The sequence below is a fragment of the Fusarium falciforme genome, chromosome 5 (genome assembly GCF_026873545.1).
Source record: "Fusarium falciforme chromosome 5, complete sequence".
Classification (NCBI taxonomy): Eukaryota; Fungi; Ascomycota; class Sordariomycetes; order Hypocreales; family Nectriaceae; genus Fusarium; species Fusarium falciforme.
Window position 1 is genome coordinate 866,407 of NC_070548.1, and position 20,803 is coordinate 887,209.

A 20,803-nucleotide genomic window follows, 5' to 3' on the forward strand; every position below is an offset into this window, starting at 1 on the left:
TGACAGCAATAGCCTGCGGCTGAGAGGTCTCGTGGCTGGGACATGGCCTCGTTGCTGATGCTCAGGAAAGGGGACGGCGACGGTGACGGTGATGATGGTTCCACCAAGCAGATCCTCGTGGGTTTTCCGTCCGGCAGTCGACAGGCGATGACATCTCACCCGGGCTGTGTACGGTTGGACGATCATCAGTGTCCTGGGTCACCAGTCCTCAGTGCGGTGTAGCCCAAGCGGAGGGGTCAGCCCTCGACGTGAAAGGCCCAGGCGCGATGAAAGCGTCAGAGACCCTTAAGGTATCGTCAGATCTCAGCAAAGGCACCGTGGCCCCGTCAGGGTGCTGAAGCGAGACGCAGGAGAAGGCATTGGTTTGTGCATCTTGCAGCAGCTTGTCTGCAGGCCAACTCAGGAACAAGCAAGCTAGAGCACGACTAGTGGAAGGGAGCAAGAGACGGGAGAACCAATACGAGGGAGTTGGTCGCACGACTCGATCTCTTTCCGAATGATTCTCTTTGGAACTTGCCCTGCTTACTGCGGTCTGCACATAGTATGAATTCTCAAGTGGAGGTGAACGAGTTTTACCCAAGCTACCCGGCACCAGAAGCGATCATCACCTCTTCAGGCTCGCTCGAGGTATGGGTCCTGGGAGTTTCTGACGAAGACTGACGACATCAGGCATGGTCCGACGCCGAACGCTCGAGCTGCGCGTGGCAGATGGCAGATGGCGGCCATGGGCCCGGATGGTGGCCGATGAGTTCCTGGCCTGAAAATGGCCTTTTCAACCAAGCAAGTCTGGGGAGTAGTATCCCGTTCGCAGGCAACCTTGGGGGAAGCGCTGCAAGCTGCCGCGAGCGATGGTGGCATCCAATCCGAGAGTCCGTCACCCTAGGACATGAGCTAGAGATATTCCCCGTGATGAAGTTATCAACCACCCCGGCCGCTCCAGCTATCAGGTTGGCTGCCACGAGCTGATGAGAAAGCCGCCCAAATCTCCCGGTTCCATTAAAGCTCGTACAGAGAGAAGCTCTGCGAGATGGACAGTCGAATGAAGCAGCCCAGAGACCGTCCACTAGGAAGACGTGCAAAGGCGGCAACCCAGCACATGTCCTGTGCAGGCTGGGTTACGACGACAAGAGAGAGCTCACGGGGTGGAACCAAACATCCCTGTGACGGATCCAATCGTCATTTGGTACGGGAGGTGCTGTGTGATCCAGTCCTTACACCACCGCACCTTTCTGCGAGCAGCTCTGCTTGTGGATTACTCTTTTTCTGGGCTGCATCTATCTACTGTGCGTGCATGATGATATGACGCCCTTGAGAGATGTACCGCGCAGCTATTCTCCCTTGGAGGTTGATGGTTTAGACACCAACCTACACACAGACACACACCTGCGCTCGTCAATCCGTTCCACTGGAGCGCGAAAAGGGGTCCATCCACGCCTTGCTCTATCCTCGTCCTCTCTCAGGATCACATCTTGGCCTTGAGAGAGCCCTGGAAAGCTTCCCTTTGCCGCTTGCCGGGTCCCTGGGTCCTCGAAGCCCTTGTCCCCTGAACACTAGCAGCCCAGGGACAGGGGGCCCATGGAGGAGCTAGCTCCTTTCTAGCGGCTGCCCCTGGGGACTCCACTGCTGGGCTGGTCTGGTCGGTTGGTCGTGCCCCCCACCGAGGACACACTCCCTCCCGTCTGGTGGGAGCTTGGGCATTTGCGGGCATCCAGCGCCACCCATCACCACCATCTTTTCTCTGCCTCGTTCTGCCATCCAGCATGGAGCCCCTGCAGCAGTGAGAACTCAAGGGGGCGTGGGGTTATCTTCCCGTCGACCTTGCCCTGGATGCAAACCCACTCTGACCTGTCCGTTACTCCTCCACCCCCTGGAACTTGGGACTCCCACTTGGGACATGCTGGGCCCCCTGGGCACGGCGAGGGTCCCACACTCACTGACGAAAGGCGTGGGTGTGGCCACCAAGAGAAGAAGACAGCCAGAAGAGCACCAGAGCCACTGGCAATCAAGACCACCAGAAGGGTCCCGAGTAAGGTGATAACACCACCGCATTCCCCCAGACCCCGACGTTGCGTGTGGTATCTCTTTTTTCCCATCTCTTCCCCTCGACCCGACCTCAACTCGTCTCGTACAACTTCACTCACTCAGCTTCGACTTGTGTGTGCTTGGGCTTGGACATCTCCACTCGACTCAACTCAAATCTTTCGACACCATCCATTACTCTCGACTAATCCATCCATCCTCCTCGACCTTCGCTTTATCGAGCTCTCATCATCGCAGGCTGACCAACCTTTGCTGTCTTGCTCACTCGAACCCACCCCCTGTCACCTAATTCGGTTCCTCTCATTCCATCAACTTTTGGTCACTTCGACAACCTCTTGAGTCACTTGCTCAATCGACATAACAAGACGACGACAACGACGATTGCTTCTCTTTGAACTGGGAAACTTGGGTCTTTTCTTTTGCCATCAAAAAGGTAAGCGAACAGGCAAAGCAACTTGACAGTCTCAGTCAAATCAATGCAACACATTGATTGCACTACACCGCATCATCCCATCTGCCCTCCCCCCACAACTACGCATGTACGCACGACCACTGGCAATGCACGAACACAGACGTTCAAGCATCCTTCTGGCACCGGGACGCACAGAAACGCATCATATATCGAAGACAGACGCACCATTCAGGCGAAACAAGACCGTGCTTTAGCTTTGAGTCCGTGGGTGAGCCGAGAGGCGCAATTGTCCAACACATCGACTTGGGGCCCAGGCTTTGCTTTTTGGAAAGAAGGAGAGGGAGAGACAGACAAGACAAACAGACAGAGTTGGACCGTCTCCGCAGCCGAGTTCAGTCCGGTGCACACAACGTCTTTTTTGCAACGCCCCTCTAAAAACGTCTTTGCAACGCCTTACGAACGCCGCCTGCAAGTCTTGGAGTGTCTTCTGCGCCCCCCCCCTGCGATCCTGGCATTCCTTGACAGCTACATACCCATTACCCCCTCTAGCCCACCCGACGCCTTCTCCCTTCATTCCAAATGCTTCCTGTAGTGTTTCCTGCAGAAACACAACAATCACAAATCCAACTCCCATGTGACTGACTTTTTCTCTTACCCAGCCAACCAAACCGAGCCTCCTCCCTCGAGTTCGTTCCTGCCTCTTTCCGTGGTTCAATCCTTCCTCATCCGTGGCCCAGTGTGAACCTCAGCACGACTTACACCACTACAACTACAACTACAACCACAACCACAAATAGATCGCCTGCATCCGACTCGGCCAGCTGCATCATCTCAATCTCAATTCTCTCTTGGATACCAAGGCACAGACGCGCGCTGCATCGATCAGGGAAGGAGATATAAGAATAGAAACGGACGGACCTTTGGTTCGGGTGGTTGCTCAAACCCACCGGCCGAAACGCTACCCGATGATCTAAACGACGCCTCCGATTGTCAGCGGCAATCGCAATGCTGAGCGACCAACCCATGCGAGCCAGTCTCCAGGTGGCTCCTCTAACCATCGCCAAGGCCCGAACCGATACGTCTGGAGATGCTTCATCGACTTCGGACAACGACACGACTCTTTACTCACAATCCCAAATGACACCACCCGCTACTCCCAATGGCTCGCAGGAGGACCTCTCGCCCCAGTCGCCTCAGTACACTCCTCCTCCCGTATTCCACAACTTCCTGCGAGCCTTCTACCCCTTCAACCCCAGCTATGCCATGTCCGACTCGAGCGTGACGTTACCGCTCAACGAGGGCGATGTCATCCTGGTACACTCAATCCACACCAATGGATGGGCCGACGGCACGCTGCTGGTCTCGGGCGCCCGCGGCTGGCTACCGACCAATTACTGCGAGGCCTATGAGCCCGAGGACATGTGCAACCTTCTCAAGGCCCTCCTGAACTTTTGGGATCTGCTTCGAAGCACCACCATCAATGATAGGGAGATGTTTGGCAACCAAGAGTTCATGAAGGGTATCATTGCTGGCGTCCGATTCCTATTGGTAAGTTACCCTGGCGCTTACATGGCGTCCCCAACCTCGTCCGCCACTCAATCACCTTGTGTCTAACCGTCATGCACAGGAGCGCACCAATTGCCTGAACCGAGAATCGCCTTTTATCCAGAGGAGTGATCCTCTGCGAAAGTGCCGCAAGTCTCTTCTTTCCGAGCTATCATCGTTGGTCAAGACAGCCAAGCGTCTACAAGAGACACAGCGTCTTGAGACTGCCCCCGCCGAGGATGTCAACGATATTATCGACGAAATGATCCTCAAGGCCTTCAGAATCGTTACAAAGGGCGTTCGCTTTATGGACGTACTTGAAGAGGACCGGAGGGCGCGTGCTCCTTCGGCCGTCAGCATCATGGATACGGTGCTCGAGGAGTCGTACGTTCCTCCGACGCCGCCGGCCGACCAATCTACCTTTGACGATCAAAGCCATCGCGCCGTAAACGACACCGACTCCCAGGCCGCCACAAGTGTTGTAGCCTCGGAGTCGAGTGAGAGCACCCAGACGTCGGCCATCTTGAATAGGCGCCTCTCGTCTCTCTGCTCTCCCAATGGCCCGAGCTCTCACAGGTTGTCCCAGGGAAGCATGGCCCAGACTCACCGCCTGTCTGCCAGCATTTCGCACAGAGTTTCTTTTGCTGGACCATCATCGGTGTCCAGAGCCCATCATCTCGTCACTGAGCGCCTGAACCGGAGTCACGATACCTTTCTGTCACACCTCGGCTCTTTCATCGGCCGTCTCCATCTCCAATCCCAGTCCCGACCAGAACTCGCCTCGGCCATCCGACAATCTGCACTCTCTGGTGGTGAGCTGCTTGCTGTTATCGACGGCGTTTATGACCACATCAACTCCAGTTCCGAGGCTCTCGCCCAAGCGCGTGCCACAATGTTTGAGCGAATTCAGGACCTCGTCTTCTGCGCCCGCGATACCCTGGTCAACGCTGCATCCGAAGAGGCTGATCTGATCATGCCGCACGACAATAGCATGCTTCTCGCTTCGGCCACCGGCTGCGTTAGGGCTGCAGGAGACTGCGTCGCCAAGGCGAAGGCTTCCATTGAGCGTATTGGCGATTTTGAGTTTGAGCTTGAGACGAGCAGCCTGGGCATCGATCTCAGCATTCTCGACATTGAGATTGAGGCCGAGGAGCGCGCCAGGACCCCATCGGTCGCTGATCCCACTGAGACCGCCAGCGTGGCTGAGTCGAATCGTACTTCAGGCTCCTCTACTCCCGCACCCCGACGGCTCACTGTTGTCGCGATTGACAAGCCGCTACCTGAAGTCCCCCAGGTTACGACTCCTACCGACGAGCAGACCGCTCACCCTTCACCCGCCGGCTCTCGACGTTCCTCAGTAAATGACGACCAGCTGTCCAGCATGGCCTCTTCCGTCTCCTCCCTCCGACCCTCGCTTCCTCCTCTTCCCAAGCTCTCCACCAGCCTCCTGCCCAGCGGTGAAGATTTTAGCCCTATCGACAACACCAGCCACGACAACGACTTCAATTCCACCTCTCGCTTTGAGAGCATGGTCGCCTCTAGCGCCGGCAGCAGCGCCACATATCTTAGCCGAGACTCCGAGGTCAGCATCGTCTCGCAGTCCTCTACCCGAGCTACGACACCCGACCACACTCTGGCTCCTCGCAAGCAATCTTCCATTTCTAACCTCAGCAATGCTGGAAGCTCTTCTCAGACCGAGGAGGTTGACGTCGAGTCGAGACTCATGGAGAAGACGTTCGCTCATGAGCTCATGTTCAACAAGGAGGGCCAAGTTACTGGCGGCTCTCTTCCTGCTCTTGTCGAGCGCCTCACCACCCACGAGTCTACGCCCGACGCCATGTTCGTCTCAACTTTCTACCTCACCTTCCGACTTTTCTGCTCTCCTGTGCGACTGGCAGAGGCACTGATTGAGCGATTCGACTACGTCCACGACTCGCCGCATGTGGCTGGACCCGTTCGATTGAGGGTATACAATGCTTTCAAGGGCTGGCTCGAGTCCCACTGGCGCGATGAGACCGACCGACAGGCTCTGGACCTGATCATTCCTTTTGCCGAGTTTAAGCTTGCTTCTGTTCTGCCTTCTGCCGGCCGACGCCTGCATGAGCTTGCGCAGCGGGTTTCAGGCGAGGGTTCACTGGTGCCTCGGCTTGTCTCATCAATGGGCAAGACGAACACGTCAATTGGGCAATACGTGCCAGCCGAGACCCCCTTGCCTATCCCTGCCATCACCAAGGGCCAGCTCAATCTCCTCACTGCTTTCAAGATGGGCGTCGCTCAGCCCAGTATCCTCGACTTTGATCCTCTGGAGCTGGCACGTCAATTGACCATTAAGCAGATGACTATCTTCTGCTCCATTCTTCCCGAGGAGCTCCTTGCCTCTCAGTGGATGAAGAAGGGTGGCGTCGACGCCCCCAATGTCAAGGCCATGTCATCTCTGTCGACTGATCTATCCAACCTTGTCGCCGAGACCATTCTTCAGCAGCAAGAGGTCAAGAAGCGCGCCCAGGTCATCAAGCACTGGATCAAGATCGCACACCAGTGCCTTGAGCTCCACAACTATGATGGACTTATGGCCATCATCTGCATCTTGAACAGCAGCACCATCAGCCGTCTTCGAAAGACTTGGGATATCATCTCTACCAAGCGTAAGGAGATGCTTCGAAACCTCCAGGCCCTTGTTGAGCCCTCCCAGAACAACAAGGTCTTGCGAACTCGTCTCCACGACCACGTTCCCCCTTGCCTGCCATTCCTTGGCATGTACCTGACCGACTTGACATTTGTCGACATTGGCAACCCAGCCACCAAGCAGATGTCGATTGGCCACGAATCGGAGGAGGCTGGTGCTGGCGGTATTACCATTGTCAACTTTGACAAGCACGCCCGCACCGCTAAGATCATTGGAGAGCTTCAGCGATTCCAGATTCCCTACCGACTGACCGAGGTGCCAGACATGCAGGACTGGATCTCGTCTCAGATCAGCCAAGTCCGTGATACCGACGAGGGCAACGTGCAGGTCAGCTACTACCGCAAGAGTCTCCTGCTCGAGCCCCGCGAGACTGCCAACCGCCCTGCCGTCGAGTCCTCAGCCGCCTCCATCATCGGTGTCGGAGGCAGCCGTGCGGATCTCTTCGCCTGGATGTCCCGAGACCGAGGCGCCCAAACACCAACACCCGCTCAAGTATAAGTCAGAGCTCGCTTGATGCTTGCTAGCTCGACAACCTCGGCCCTAGATTGGGTCGACGCAATGATTTACCACCACCATTACCATACCACGCGCACATATTACTTCATCAGTAACTACATTCATCTTTGATACCCCCCCATTTTTGTCCTGGACTTCATCAGCAGATGGGAAACATCGTCATGTCCTTAATGACCACTATATCCATCGGCACAACGGCGTTATTCACATTTGGGTCTGCAATTTTCTGTTTTTGCGGTTTTCATGTCGGTTCCCACGGGCGGAGCTCGACCAAGAATTACATACATTACGTGGCGCGAGCGCTCATATCCTCTGGGACATGAAGGGGATGAGGAGTCTGGAGAGGTTCATGTTTGGAATCACAGCATGCCACTGCGGCACCCTGCCTTGGTCATTCGTTTGGGCTCTTTTTCAGGGTATGGACGCAGCCTCTCAGACTCGCTCTGCTTTGTTGTTCTGTTTCTTCTCTACATTCTGTATTTTCTCTTCTTCTCTCTGGGCGGAGACGGACCGGGCGTCGAAAACAAAAATCTTATGGCACGGGGCGTGCAACCAGGTTCCAGGAACGGCTACGACGACGACTAACTATTGTGGGATTCTTGCTTTTTCATCTGGTGGCTGTTTCTTTTCTCTCTCTTGGGTTTTGTCTGTAAACGACCGGAAAGGCAGGCTGTCTGGAACTGGAACTGCTGGCTGTGCTGCAGCGGCATGGCTGGGTTGTACGTGTGTGTATCTATTTGTCTTGTACGATGAAGACGGCGACCTTGGCCGTTTGTTTCTGCTCCTGGGACGGAGTGGGATAAAAAGAGGATGGGAATAACAGAAAGATCAAAAGGAAAGGTTCCGCATAGGAACGAGCTGAAAGAATAAAACGAAGAAATAGGATTCATTGTCCTCGATCCTGGTTCCGTTCCTCTTGTCTTGTGATGTATTGTGATGCTAACTTGGAAAAATGAATTCCTTACCTCAGAGTATAATGTCTTGGTCTCCTCCCTAACCCCCTTGATCAAGCTTGATTAAGGGAGTAGACGTTTGGCATGCCGATGTACGTAGCTCTTTGACGTTTCCTCGAATACTAGTAAAAGTATTAACTACATCATCCTCGCCAGACCCGAAGTCTAATGCAGCATTATCATGGTCAACAAGCTAGCTCAACAGTGTAATCAAACACATGGGGATCAGGATCTTTTCATATCAGAGCCATCATAGTAGCAGTCTGGCGTGAGAGAGATGCTTCCACACAAGGACCACCACCCTCTCTCCGTCTGATATGGGTCGATACCATCATGAATGATGAGACCAAGCTTATGGCCTGTGTGACCCTTTTACCACTCGCTATATAAAGGAGAGAAAGAAGAGACCAGTATGGCCAAAACTGAGCCATCCGTCGATTCCAAGAAGCGCCGAGATATGTACCGCGACGCCCTTGATACTGGAAAGCGCAGAGTCTCACGGCTTTACACCAATGTTACCCCTCCACCTGTACATCCTCCCATCAGCATCAAGTAGTATAAGTATCGAGGGTCTCGAGGAGTAAGGTTACGAGGAAAGGCTACGAAATTAGTTTTCATCATGAATCTCTTTCTCCTATCCTTAGATTGCCAATGAACAGAGTATTAAGAGACACTGATGGTGATTTACTGATGGTAGCATATGCGCTTACCTAGTTCTATGCCGAATGGCTAAGTTGATATGCTGAACACCTGCTCCCTTGATCACTGATTGATAACTCAACTACAGACATGCTCATCATCTTTGGCCCACTCGAATTACGGACGAAGAACAAGTACATGCCGGATTATCTTTGTGATATTTTGCCTCCTTTAGAAAGTCATACATCTTCATTAATTACAGACAGCTCCATGCTACATCATTCCCTTGCTTGAATCTAAGCTCCCAAAGGTATCATCCATTTCATCCCATTCCATTCCATACCAATCGCCTCGACGCACATAGACGCCAGATCGTTAAAATTAAGTTTGCATTAAATGCACCGCTTATTTATGCCCAGAGCTTGCATTCTTTTAAGACTCAGGGTCAACAACCTTCTTATCCGTAGGACCAGCAATGACATCCTCAATCGTCTCGTCGCTGAACTTGAGATCCTCCTCGATGGAGACAGTGTCCTGGATGCGCATGAAGATGACGGGTGCGGCGATGAGGAGGGAGGCGGCGAGGCAGCCCCAAGTGGCACCAAAGATTGTGTCGAAGGGCTTCTTGATGCCGTCAAGACGCCAGAAGATGGCGGCACCAGCAGACTGGATGCCCTTGTAGAAGCCTGAAATATTTGTCAATAATCTGTTCTAACTCGTGAAAACGAATACATACCAGCAAAGTTGGCAGTCTTGCGGCCAGAGTTGGAGAGGGCACCCATGTACCAGTAGATGCAAGTTTGCCAGGCGGCATCAAAGAAACCATAGAAGAAGTAAAGGAACATGGGACCGAGGAAGAGCTTGTTGCCATCCTCCCAGTCGACCTTCTGATCCTCATTCTTGGGGTCCATGGCAATCTCACGGGGCGTCTGGTCCTTCTGCCAGGCATAACCACCGCCCCAGATGGCAAAGGTCAGGACAAAGAGCACGATGAGAGAGATCTTGGCACGGAGGCTGCGGCGGATGCTGGCGACATCGAGGCCGTAGCCGACAATGAGGGCACCAATGATCTGGGCGAGCCAGTAGAGCAGGTTGTTGAGGGCGCGAGTTCGGGTGTTGAAGTGGGCGAGGTTCATGTCGACATTCTGGTACGTGTAGAAGATGTTGGACGAGAAGAACATGGGGAAGAGGAGCACAACCCAGGGGGCGTCGTACAGAGTCTCCCACAGACCCTTGATCTCGGTGCTCCACGAGGGGTTCTTCATGACAATGACCTTGGTGTTGTCCTCTCGGACGACCTTATCGGCGTCACAGATGAAGAGAGCTAGGACAGCACCGGCGCACATCAGAACGATGAAGGCGGCATAAGTGCCATCAGTGACAGGGCCAGCCTTCTTGTTGATGTTTTGAGCCAATGGGATCTGAGATATCACGTTAGTAACCACCAACTCGAAGTAAATAGTCTGGAACTCACGAGCGAGCCAATAACAGCACCCATGTTGAAAATAACCCAAAACCAGGAAATGTAACGACCCTTGCTGTGCTCGGGAGGATACGACATCATGATGGCGCCCTGGGCGGTCCACAAAAGACCGGCGCAAACACCAAGCAGTGCACCAGCAAAGACAACGAAGCCCATGTTCTGGGTGTGAGTGAAGCACAGGAAGGATGCGGCATAGACGCAGTATCCCAGCCCTCCGATGGAGAGGGTCAGACGAAGACCCAGGCGGTTGGCAAAGGTGCCGGCAAAGAAGCCGACCACGGCGAAAGTGCTGTAGAGGGCCGTGTTGGCATGGTCCTGAGCCTCGTTGGAAACCTGTCCGCCGCCGCCGAGACCAGTCAAGGCATTGAACATGCCAGGGCACAGGAAGCAGACGAGAGAAACCATCAAGAGCTGCACCTTTGGCGAAGCATACCAGAGCTCAGTGCGGCCTGCCTTGAAGCCCTTGTACATCCATCCTGCAGGGCGGAAGCCGTCTGTAGTTGTCGCGGGGGCATTGTCGCCGCCGTCTGCTGCCGAGTGGGTTACATCGCCCTTTTCGTTGGTAGCCATGATGAAGGTGAAGATCGATGGCGTCGATAGTGTCGATTAGTTTAGTGTAAAGGGTCAGGGCCCTACGTCAAGCTCAGAGACGAAATCTCTAGAGCTGGGGAAAAAGTGATGAAGAACTCAAGAGTGATTGAGTATCGAGTGTAACCTGATAGTCAAGAGTGTTAGTGAATACCAGATTGTCGCGTCCCTGGGTCGAATTAAAGTAGTCGAGGGGGAGAAGGGGCCATCAAGTAGTCTCTGGCTGTGGAGAGACAAGGGCACGAGGCGACCTGCGAGACCAAAAATAACCCCTGTCACAAGGTGCCGTCGAGTCGCACAGGGACTGCCAGGGGTCAAGGGCCGATGGCAGGTAACAGTGGACTGTCTCCCCAGCTATCGGAGCAGCGTGAGGTGAGGTGGATAAGGTGGTACTGGCGGAGTGGTGCGGCTTTCTCGACGGGGATATGCCCATCGGAGAGTGGCGCACCACTTGCTACCATAGACGGGCGGGCACGGGAGCGACGCAAGCAGAGGCACTTACAAAAGACACACGCTACGTGACAGCGCGGGGGAAGTTGACGATGCCTGGAGTGTGGAGGTGGAGGGTTGGTGGGTATCTGGAGATGATGCTTTGGTGTCGGTTGCAGCTGTCGCAGACGCGATCAAAGAGCCAAGCTGTGAAGAGCAGGTGTTTTTTGTTCTTGCTCGCGAGCCAACGCTTGTGCTTGCTCGTCGGGTCTTTTTCGTTTGTTGCTCACGAATGCTGCGTTACGTCGTACCGTTTCTTTCTCAATCAAGGCACTGTTTGTCCCCCATCTCTCTAACTGAGACAACGATGCAGAACTTGGTTGCTGCGGCACGAGCGCGGCCTAGATTCTGTGAAATGAAGCAAAGATGGAATCAGGAATGCAGTAGGCGACCCGTAGATTCGAGGTCTAGAAGCTGAGCTGAGAAGCACGAAGGAAGGGGAATCTGATGGCGTGCATATGCGAAATCGACAGAGGCTGGCACTGACAATGGGCAGTGTCAGCCACTGTCAGCGACACCGTCCGCTTCTGCAAATAAACTCGAGGCGCTGTCAAAGCAAAAGCAAGACCATCGACAAGCTTTACTGGTTTCGCCCCCCCTAATGGAAACGTCCGTAGAGTAGAGAACCCTTGCTGGCACTCAGCAAATTCAGCTCCGGCAGGATCGTGGTCAGGTCCAAGCTCACAAATCCTCCCGAGCTTCATCAAAAGCCTCCTCCATCTGTCGATACGGCCGGTACATGGGCGGTGCTGCCTTGACCGGCCGTTGAAACAGCCCGTTCGATGGAGTATATGCCCTAGGATTGGACCGTTGGTCAATCTCACCCTCATCCGATTCCTTTTACAATGCGGGCATCACGTTGCGCCTTTCTTTTTCTTACCCTGTGAATCAACTCGACCGCCATGAAGCATGTTCTAGACAATGCTCTTCTTGATGATGCCTCGTCTTGACGAAAGTTGCATCTTTCACGATACCTTACTCGATGACTCGATGCTGGATGCTATGTTTAGCCACAAGATTGGCCTGGACCAAAGCTTGCATCTGCACTTTCAGAAATCAGTCAGTGGCAGTTGCCGCCAGAAACCCCAGATCGATAAGGGCGGCCCACCTCCAGAGGGGAAAGGGCCGAATGCCTGGCCTCGTGATTGGGCACCCCCAGAGCCAGCAACGGCCTCACTGAAAGGAAGCACTGCCCAACCAACGAGGCAAACCTGTAAAATGTCTTGCCTTCTCGTGACCAAGATAACCCGATTCTAATCCTTTATGCTTTCCATTATCTATCTGAGTTGTCCTTTTTTTTTTTTTTTTTCTCAATACGAAGGCAACTTGACCATTACGAGGTCGTGGCTGTCATCATCACTCCCAAGTGCTGACTCCTGATCAACTCGGCGGCCGGGCTCCATAATTCGCCGCCTTGCTCTCTTTCGTATCAAAGCCCGACATTATCACTAATGAATGACATTTCCAATGGACATCAACCATGGCAGACAATTTAGCTTAGCCCCGTGAGCCGCGGCTGTAAAGGCCCCTGCGCTCGCTAGTAGCCGCCCCTACAACTTCGGTTCCTGGCGCGCTCGCTGGGCCTTATCCGCATGTAACGTTTCCTTGTGCGCTCCATCGAAAGGTTCAGCTATCGCCCGTTGCCGAACGTTGGTTCCAGCGGCCTGGCAGCGCTCCTCAACGGGCAGCCACACTGTTCGGATGGTCCTGTGACGGGTTATCCGCCGGGGTTGCATCAAGCCAGATACCGTTGCCGACTGTTTTGAGGTTACACTGACCCGGCCATCTCCCAACCCCTGATATCGAATGTCGTACCGTTGAGCGGTCAACTGCCACTGGCCCCAGATTGATCTTCCTCTTGGCTTAAATGGACACTTCACTTCTCCTGGACAAGTTGCATTCGGTAACCATCGGTTCCATCCAGCGAAACGCAGCAAGGGTAGTTATTGGGAACGGCATGGGGAACCATGTCAGGATTACCATGGACTCGTGACCGAAAAGTTGAAGTATCTGGTTCATTGCCGAGGTTTGGTTTCTGGTGGTTCTTATCTTTGGTGTTGTTACTTGCCTCTTCTTTTAATGATAGCTATTTGCAACGTCAGAGGAACAATCAGTGTGGTCTGACAGTTCCCCATGTTACACTCTGTGCACGTGATGGGACAAGTCCATGCGGCAAGGTTGCGTTCATGATGGTTGTGGGTATAACAGATTCAGAGAACCATTATGGAAACCGAAGTGTTGGGACAAGGAGACTCGACCAACAGCACAGAAGAGCCTGTGGTGGTCATAATAAGCCCTCGATGACTGAGAGGCTACCATCACGAGATCTAACCTAACGTGTAATTGACGCTGAGACTTGTCGGCAGTGTTATCCAAAACTTATGAAATGTCTAATGCTAGCCAAGGTGGATTGGTGATCAAAGCTGTTGGTATCGTGTCGGGTACTTGGAATCTGGTACTCCGTCCTCATCGGCGAATAGATCCCTCGGCTTCTTCAAGCCATCACATTGGCTGCGAACCTCGCTAGGACGAGGTTGGACGGGCGCGGTGCCTGCGTCGAATCAGTGGCTGAGAACCAAGATTGCATCTTTCCCCGGATTTTACTCGGCGAATTCTATGCAACCGGCAGCTGGGCATTGGTTGATCATCCGCTTGTCTTGATCTGTGTACATGTCCAACGGTTTTGTGTCATGTATCATCCTGACGGGATTGGTCTGCTCACTTCTATCAAGGTGTTTCAACTTGTGTGAACAAACATTGGTAGCTTTCCTGGTGCCATCAAGGTTCTGCAACAACTCAAGATATTTGTCAGTCATTGCCGAGAAATGTTTCTGCGGAGTCATCGCCGACTGAGCATGACCAAGCCAATTCACGTGTGTCAGAGCTCTTGTCAAGCCAATACCAACATCGCAATTGGTCAATTGGAAATATCGGAGAAGCCCAAACTCGATGAATAAACCACAGTGGCGATATTGCAATGCCATTCTTTGTCATGCCTTCAATTCCCCATGGTCGCGGAGAAATTCTCGCCTCGTCCAGGTCACGCCACAGTGCGCAGAAGACTGAGTAATTCTCGACCTCTGATTGGCTCGGGTCACATCGGGCGTGGCTCCCTGACGTACAAGCCTTGCCCTTCGGCTCTCCGGCTGCAAACGCCTTTTAGCACCGAGCAGCCGGCTTTGAAATCCACCTTCGACCCTCCAATTCCCAACATCATCTGCAGTCAACACCAACCTGAGACGAACAACCTATCTCCATGCCCCGACAATGTTCGCTACTCGATCGGTAGCCAGAGTCGCACTGCGACGCGCTCCCAATGCCGTGAGGTATTTCTCCTCGTCCCGGCCTGTCGCCGTCGCCTACCATTCCTACACACTCCCCTCCCACAACGCTCCGCCTCCGAGAGGCGATGACGTCCCCGAGACCTCGATAACTCAACCCGATCCTCTTCCTAAAGTCCACGAGACACGCCCTCCTCCTCAGCAACCTCAACGACCCCAGCCGCCTCAGCAACCTCAGCCGCAGCACGAGGCACCCTCACAAAATGCTGCCCCCGCTATACAGAAGGCTTCGGCACCAGTTCCGAAGCTCAACGAGAAGGAGGCTCAGAAGCCCAAGGCAGCCCGACCACGACCAAAGCTACGAGCCCGTAAGGCGGCCATGAAGCTGACGCCCGCTGCCGTGGAGCAATTGAGGGAGATGCTCGACCAACCCGACCCCAAGCTGATCAAGGTCGGCGTTCGGAACCGAGGTTGCAGTGGTCTGGCTTACCACCTCGAATACGTGGACAAGCCTGGTGCTTTTGATGAGACGGTGGAACAGGATGGCGTAAAGGTTTTGATCGACAGCAAGGCGCTGTTTAGCATCATTGGAAGTGAAATGGACTGGGCCGAGGACAAGCTTAACCAGCGATTTGTGTTCCGGAATCCCAACATCAGTAAGTTGCCCTCAATCGGTACTTGAACATGGGTCTAACAATTGCCACAGAGGAACAGTGCGGCTGTGGAGAGTCTTTCATGGTTTGAAACTTGGCCGGCGTTTGGTCTGGACGGAATAGCAAGTGAGGACGACTTTTCCTCCCACGAGACGACGTCAACCTATAGACACGAGTCAGCATCCAAGAGAAGTGTGTCCGGGGGTATTTGGAAACCACATCAAAGTACAGGCCACCCTACGAGGGGTAAGACCCTGCAACACTTGGGCCAACAAACAGCACGCGGAGCGGCATTTATGAGTTGTGCCTTGTAACATGAAAAATGGGAGCCGGCGGGGATAGGCATGGGAGCCGAGGGCCTCGAACCGGCATAATCAATGGCGTTGGGTTAGATTGGAGAGACTACCTGCCTCTTGAAGAGCATTTATACCGGCGTACCTTGTGTACGGAATAGAAAGTGGCGATGCCATGACAACAACAACATGGCCTCGAGTGGAATGAGTGAATGAAATGTATTTGGTTCATTATGCTGATCTGGACCATCTGAGGCTGGTTGGAGTGATGAATGTTGAAGGGGCACCAGTGAGTACAGTCGAGACTGTGTCGAACAACAAGCAGAGGATACATTAAATACATTGGTCAATGGACATATGGAAAAGACCTGAAAAGACAAGACGGCAACAACGATGTAGCGAACATCGAGGGTAGCAATCTTGAAGGTAGAAGACACTCGTTTAGTCGTTGAAGAGTTGAGACATCTATCCACTATTCAAGCGATACTGTGACACCTTTATGTCTCCTTCTATTTACAAGCTTGCGGATGGATTCACTGGGACAGTGTCTCTTCAGTTAACATGGACCAGCCCACATGCATGAGCGAAGAGTCGCTCCTTCCTTATGGCCAAAGACTTAGGCAAGGTTATGGAAGGCGGCAAGATCCCGGGCCCACACGGCCCGAAACCGATCGAGATCGATCAAAAAAAGGAAATCAACAAAAGAAAACACCACAGGGTGTGCATCGTGTAACACAGAGCATTCTGGGGGCAAAAGGATCGTTTGAAAAGGCAAAAAAATCGAATTCGACAACGGCAGGATTCGAACCTACGCGTGCGAACACAATGCCTAGATATGCAAGATAGCAGGGCATCGCCTTAACCACTCGGCCACGTTGTCTTGTTGTTAGAAATAGGTTGCCAGTTTTGTGTTATTAGCCTGAGCAGGACGGAGTTGCATGAGCGCTCTCCGCACCCAGTCAAACATGATTCCAAAGACATGAACGGTCCCTCGTTTTACATGTTGTCGAGGTAGAATGGTGGCAAAACCTGAGAAACTCGAGACAACAAGGGTCGGGATGTCATGACAAATTTTTGAGATCACATGACTTCGCGATGTGTGTTGCTTTGGATGTTGGCGTCGTTCACGCCCTTTCGCGTGACGCATCATTTCTCGTTGCTGTTCATTTAAACATGAGCATTTCGCGTCAGGGTCAAAAATCCTGAAACAATAATCATATTTTCTGATCATCAAGATTTGGTTTCTGTTCTGACAACTTGCGAAGCTCACTCAACATCTCAAACTCACCTACAACACGTCTGTGATATACCGCCAAGCCATGGCGGCCAATGCTAAACGACCTCTCGAAGAACCCGTCGAGCAACGCAAGACCAAAACTGCCAAGGTCAAAAAGACATCATCACCTACACCAGCGTCCACAAAGCCCTCAACCGTCCCAGACTCCATGCGACCCCAACTCGCCCTCATCACCTCCTCCGATCGCACAGCCTTTGAGAAGCGAGTATGGACACTCCTCTGCCAGATTCCCAAAGGATCCTTTTCAACCTACGGCCTTATGGCCGCGCATATGGGGTCTTCACCACGGGCTGTGGGCAACGCTTTGAGGCGCAACCCGTTCGCGCCGGGGGTGCCGTGCCACCGGGTCGTGGCGACGGGAGGAGCACTAGGAGGATTCAAGGGGAAGTGGCCCAAGGATGGAGAGGGGATTACTATTGATGAGAAGAAGAAGTTGTTGAGAAGCGAGGGAGTGAGGTTTGATGGGAAGGGAAAGGTTATCGGGACACCGTTTCAAGGCTTTGTATGATGCTTGTTATTGGAGTTTGGTATTTTCTTCGGAGTATCTGGCATGATACGACGAGTTCTGCAGGGTTCCCGGGATTCTAGAATGGTCATGGCAAGGTTCTTGATATGAATGGGATGGTTGATGTTGCATCTTCGAATGATACACAGCAGCACTCAGGAAATAGTCGGTAATAAGAATAATTGGTTTCAAAAAGCACAACCCTCAATTATCCGTCATATGAGAGATTCAAAAAAGCACTCGGTCTCTTGAAAGCAAACTCCCGTGGGCGCTAAACAACGAACGGGTCCCCTGGACGTCTTCGTCCATGTGGGCCAGGGCTCGGTCAACCACGCACCGAGAGAAGCCCTGTTGTAGCCGAATCCCGGAGGTGATTTACGCAAACTATTCGCTCGTTCACCTTGATGTTTCAATTTACGTTGTCCAGCGGACTTGTATGACCGACTTCAAGTGCCGCATGTGTGTCACGTCAGTCAATTTTGGCCTCGGTGGTCTTGTGCCGAGGAGAGCGAAAGGTGCAAGTTAGCGCAGCCGGTTACTAAAAGTGGAGGTTGTGCGTCCAATCTGTGAGAGGTCCTGTGAGATATCAAAGATCCTGGAGGGTCCCACGCGCACGGCAACTGGATCATGGTCACCGAGGATGACGAGGTCTTGGGAACGGCTGTTTGGGTGTGATGTGAGCCGAGGCGATAGACGAGGGTGGCAGATGAGATTGTTACAAGTCACAACCAGAAGATGGTATCTTAGAAAACAGCCAGAGAGGTCAAAGAAACGACTCAAAACACCAGTTTACAATCAAAATCATCACCTCACCTTCTCACGGCTACCACAGGCTTTATCAGGACACTTTTCTGGGCCCTGCACACTGTCGTCACAGGGAAGTCGATTCCCCGGTTAGTGGGCTGGGTACCTCGGTCAATATCTTTTCCGCCTCCCTAGCCCGACAAATCCCGTGCCAGAAAAGGTGGGGCGCACCAAGGGCCTTTCGCCAGCGTTTTTGGGCGGGTGGTCCGTTGGGGGCTTCCAGTTGGCTCCTGACTTGATCAAGCAGGCTTTTGACTTGACAGCTTGGTCCTCATCATCCGAAAAACCTCTTTTTTTTCTCTCACGATCTCCCCTTTCTCTCACATCTCTCCTCGCCAATCTCCCCTCTCCTCAGTCACAATGTTCAAGCTCGGCCGTAGTCGCGCTGTGGCTTCGGCCCTCAACGCCTCCAAGGTACGTCTCGATCTCGCATGAGTGCTGGCGGACAAGCATGTGGTGTGGTTGCTGACGTCGAATCTACGATAGCTCCAATTTGCTGCTCCCGCCGCTCGATTCCCTGGCGTTCAACAAAGGAGAGCTCTGAGCATTCACGAGTACCTCTCTGCCGACCTCCTGCGACAGGTAAGAGCTCCCTCGTCCTGTCCTATCCCCCTTTTGCGACCGTCTTCGTTATCGCGAGCCAAACAATGGGGCCACTTCTGGTCATCCCGCTCATCATGTGCTCTGACCTCACATGCATGCACGAACGAACTGCGGCTAACCACCTATGATGTCAACAGTATGGCGTCGGCGTCCCCAAGGGAGCTGTCGCAAAGACGGCCAAGGAGGCCAAGCAGGTCGCTGAGCAGATTGGCACCGAGGACATGGTCATCAAGGCCCAGGTCCTGGCCGGCGGTCGAGGAAAGGGTACTTTCGACAATGGCCTCAAGGGCGGTGTCCGTGTCATCTACTCTCCCCACGAGGCCGAGATGTTTGCCCAGCAGATGATCGGCTACAACCTCATCACCAAGCAGACGGGTGCTGGCGGCCGTCTCTGCAATTCTGTCTACATCTGCGAGCGCAAGTTTGCTCGTCGCGAGTTTTACCTGGCCATCCTGATGGATCGTCAACACCAGTGCCCTGTCATTGTGTCCTCTTCCCAGGGTGGAATGGATATTGAGACCGTTGCCAAGGAGAACCCCAGTGCCATCAACACCAACTACATCGATATCAACGTTGGTGTGACTGACGAGATTGCCCGCGGCATCGCCACCAAGCTCGGCTTCAGCGAGCAGTGCATCGAGGAGGCCAAGGACACCATCCAGAAGCTCTACCAGATCTTCAACGAGAAGGACTCGACCCAGATTGAGATCAACCCTCTGTCCGAGACTTCCGACCACCAGGTTCTCTGCATGGACGCCAAGTTCGGTTTCGACGACAACGCCGAGTTCCGACAGAAGGAGGTGTTTGAGTGGCGCGACACCAGCCAGGAGGACCCTGATGAGGTCCGCGCTGCCGAGTCCAACCTCAACTTCATCAAGCTCGACGGTGACATTGGCTGCCTCGTCAACGGTGCCGGTCTTGCCATGGCCACCATGGACATTATCAAGCTGAACGGTGGTCAGCCCGCCAACTTCCTCGACGTTGGTGGTGGTGCCACTCCCGCCGCCATTAAGGAGGCTTTCGAGCTCATCACCAGCGACGCCAAGGTCACTGCCATCTTTGTCAACATCTTTGGCGGTATCGTGCGATGCGATGCCATCGCCACTGGTCTGATCAAGACTGTTGAGAGCTTGAACCTCAAGATCCCCATCATTGCCCGTCTCCAGGGTACCAACGTCGATGCTGCCCACCAGCTCATCAACGACTCTGGTCTCAAGATCTTCTCCATCGATGACCTACAAAGCGCCGCCGAGAAGGCCGTGCAGCTGTCCAAGGTCGTCAAGCTCGGTAAGCTGCCTGTCTGTGATACATGTTTCCAAGTACTAACGCATTCGCAGCTCGCGATATCGATGTCGGCGTCGAGTTCACCCTGGGTATCTAAGCGACACAGTCGCAAACCAGATAGACGGGGCGAGGGTTGAATATGGTGTAATAACGATCTGTGAGGCTAGAGTCCCGAGTGCTGAATCTCCGCAAGACGGGGAGAACAGACTGGAGATTATACGGGAGGGTGTTTCTGTTTTTAATTAGCATGCATCGATCGATCCGCCTTGGAGGTCGCGGCTCGCAAGGCGTATGATTTTGATGCCTTTGAATGGGTCCAACGGTTCAATAGAAGGACGGATCAAAGGATAAGGGCGAAGGCCTCGAATAAGATGATTCCGCGGTCGTTTCTCTATGTCCATGGTGTTGCATGTTTGCGTACTGTCCTGGTCGACACTTGCTGACCATCGATTGTGTTTCTCAGTGACGAATGAATGATGATCAGATCATGCCGGGTATAGAGTCTGATGGTGGATTAACGGATGTGCAAGCCATTCTTGGCCATGAAGTTGGGCCAGGGCTGATGAGCCTGTGCATGGTGCCTGAGCGACAGGGGACGCTTCGGCAGGATGACGAAGAGAAGGATGAGGAAAAACTCTTAAAGACAAGCTTCTTTACGAGTATCCACCAGTCGTGTCTGCAAAAAAGGTCTGAAAGGAGAAGATTCAGATAAGAGACAGATTATGGCGTGTG

The 20,803-nt window shown here is 53.4% G+C and overlaps 4 protein-coding genes and 1 pseudogene across 5 annotated transcripts, besides 1 other annotated feature; 4 read left to right on the top strand and 1 right to left on the bottom strand.

Moving 5' to 3' along the window:
* Positions 1-3,448: 3,448 nt before the first annotated feature.
* NCS54_00651900 lies at positions 3,449-7,181 on the top strand (annotated as a pseudogene). The gene is made up of 2 exons: positions 3,449-4,000; positions 4,080-7,181.
* Positions 3,449-7,181: a sequence feature.
* Positions 7,182-9,223: 2,042 nt separating this feature from the next.
* On the bottom strand, positions 9,224-10,844 carry NCS54_00652000 (Hypothetical protein; the record flags this gene model as incomplete). Its single annotated transcript, XM_053151974.1, has 3 exons — positions 9,224-9,477; positions 9,528-10,212; positions 10,266-10,844. 3 exons carry the CDS (start codon positions 10,842-10,844, stop codon positions 9,224-9,226), a joined length of 1,518 nt encoding a protein of 505 aa, XP_053007949.1.
* Positions 10,845-14,558: 3,714 nt separating this feature from the next.
* NCS54_00652100 (Fe-S-biosyn domain-containing protein) lies at positions 14,559-15,376 on the top strand (the record flags this gene model as incomplete). The annotated part of the gene is made up of 2 exons (XM_053151975.1): positions 14,559-15,288; positions 15,339-15,376. Exons 1-2 carry the CDS (start codon positions 14,619-14,621, stop codon positions 15,374-15,376), a joined length of 708 nt encoding a protein of 235 aa, XP_053007950.1. The 5' UTR covers positions 14,559-14,618.
* Positions 15,377-16,897: 1,521 nt separating this feature from the next.
* On the top strand, positions 16,898-17,383 carry NCS54_00652200 (Methylated-DNA--protein-cysteine methyltransferase; the record flags this gene model as incomplete). The annotated part of the gene is made up of 1 exon (XM_053151976.1): positions 16,898-17,383. The coding sequence occupies one exon, from the start codon at positions 16,898-16,900 to the stop codon at positions 17,381-17,383; it is 486 nt and encodes a 161-aa protein (XP_053007951.1).
* Positions 17,384-18,544: 1,161 nt separating this feature from the next.
* NCS54_00652300 (Succinate--CoA ligase [ADP-forming] subunit beta, mitochondrial) lies at positions 18,545-20,168 on the top strand (the record flags this gene model as incomplete). The annotated part of the gene is made up of 4 exons (XM_053151977.1): positions 18,545-18,598; positions 18,671-18,766; positions 18,925-20,074; positions 20,125-20,168. The coding sequence occupies 4 exons, from the start codon at positions 18,545-18,547 to the stop codon at positions 20,166-20,168; spliced, it is 1,344 nt and encodes a 447-aa protein (XP_053007952.1).
* Positions 20,169-20,803: the final 635 nt, after the last annotated feature.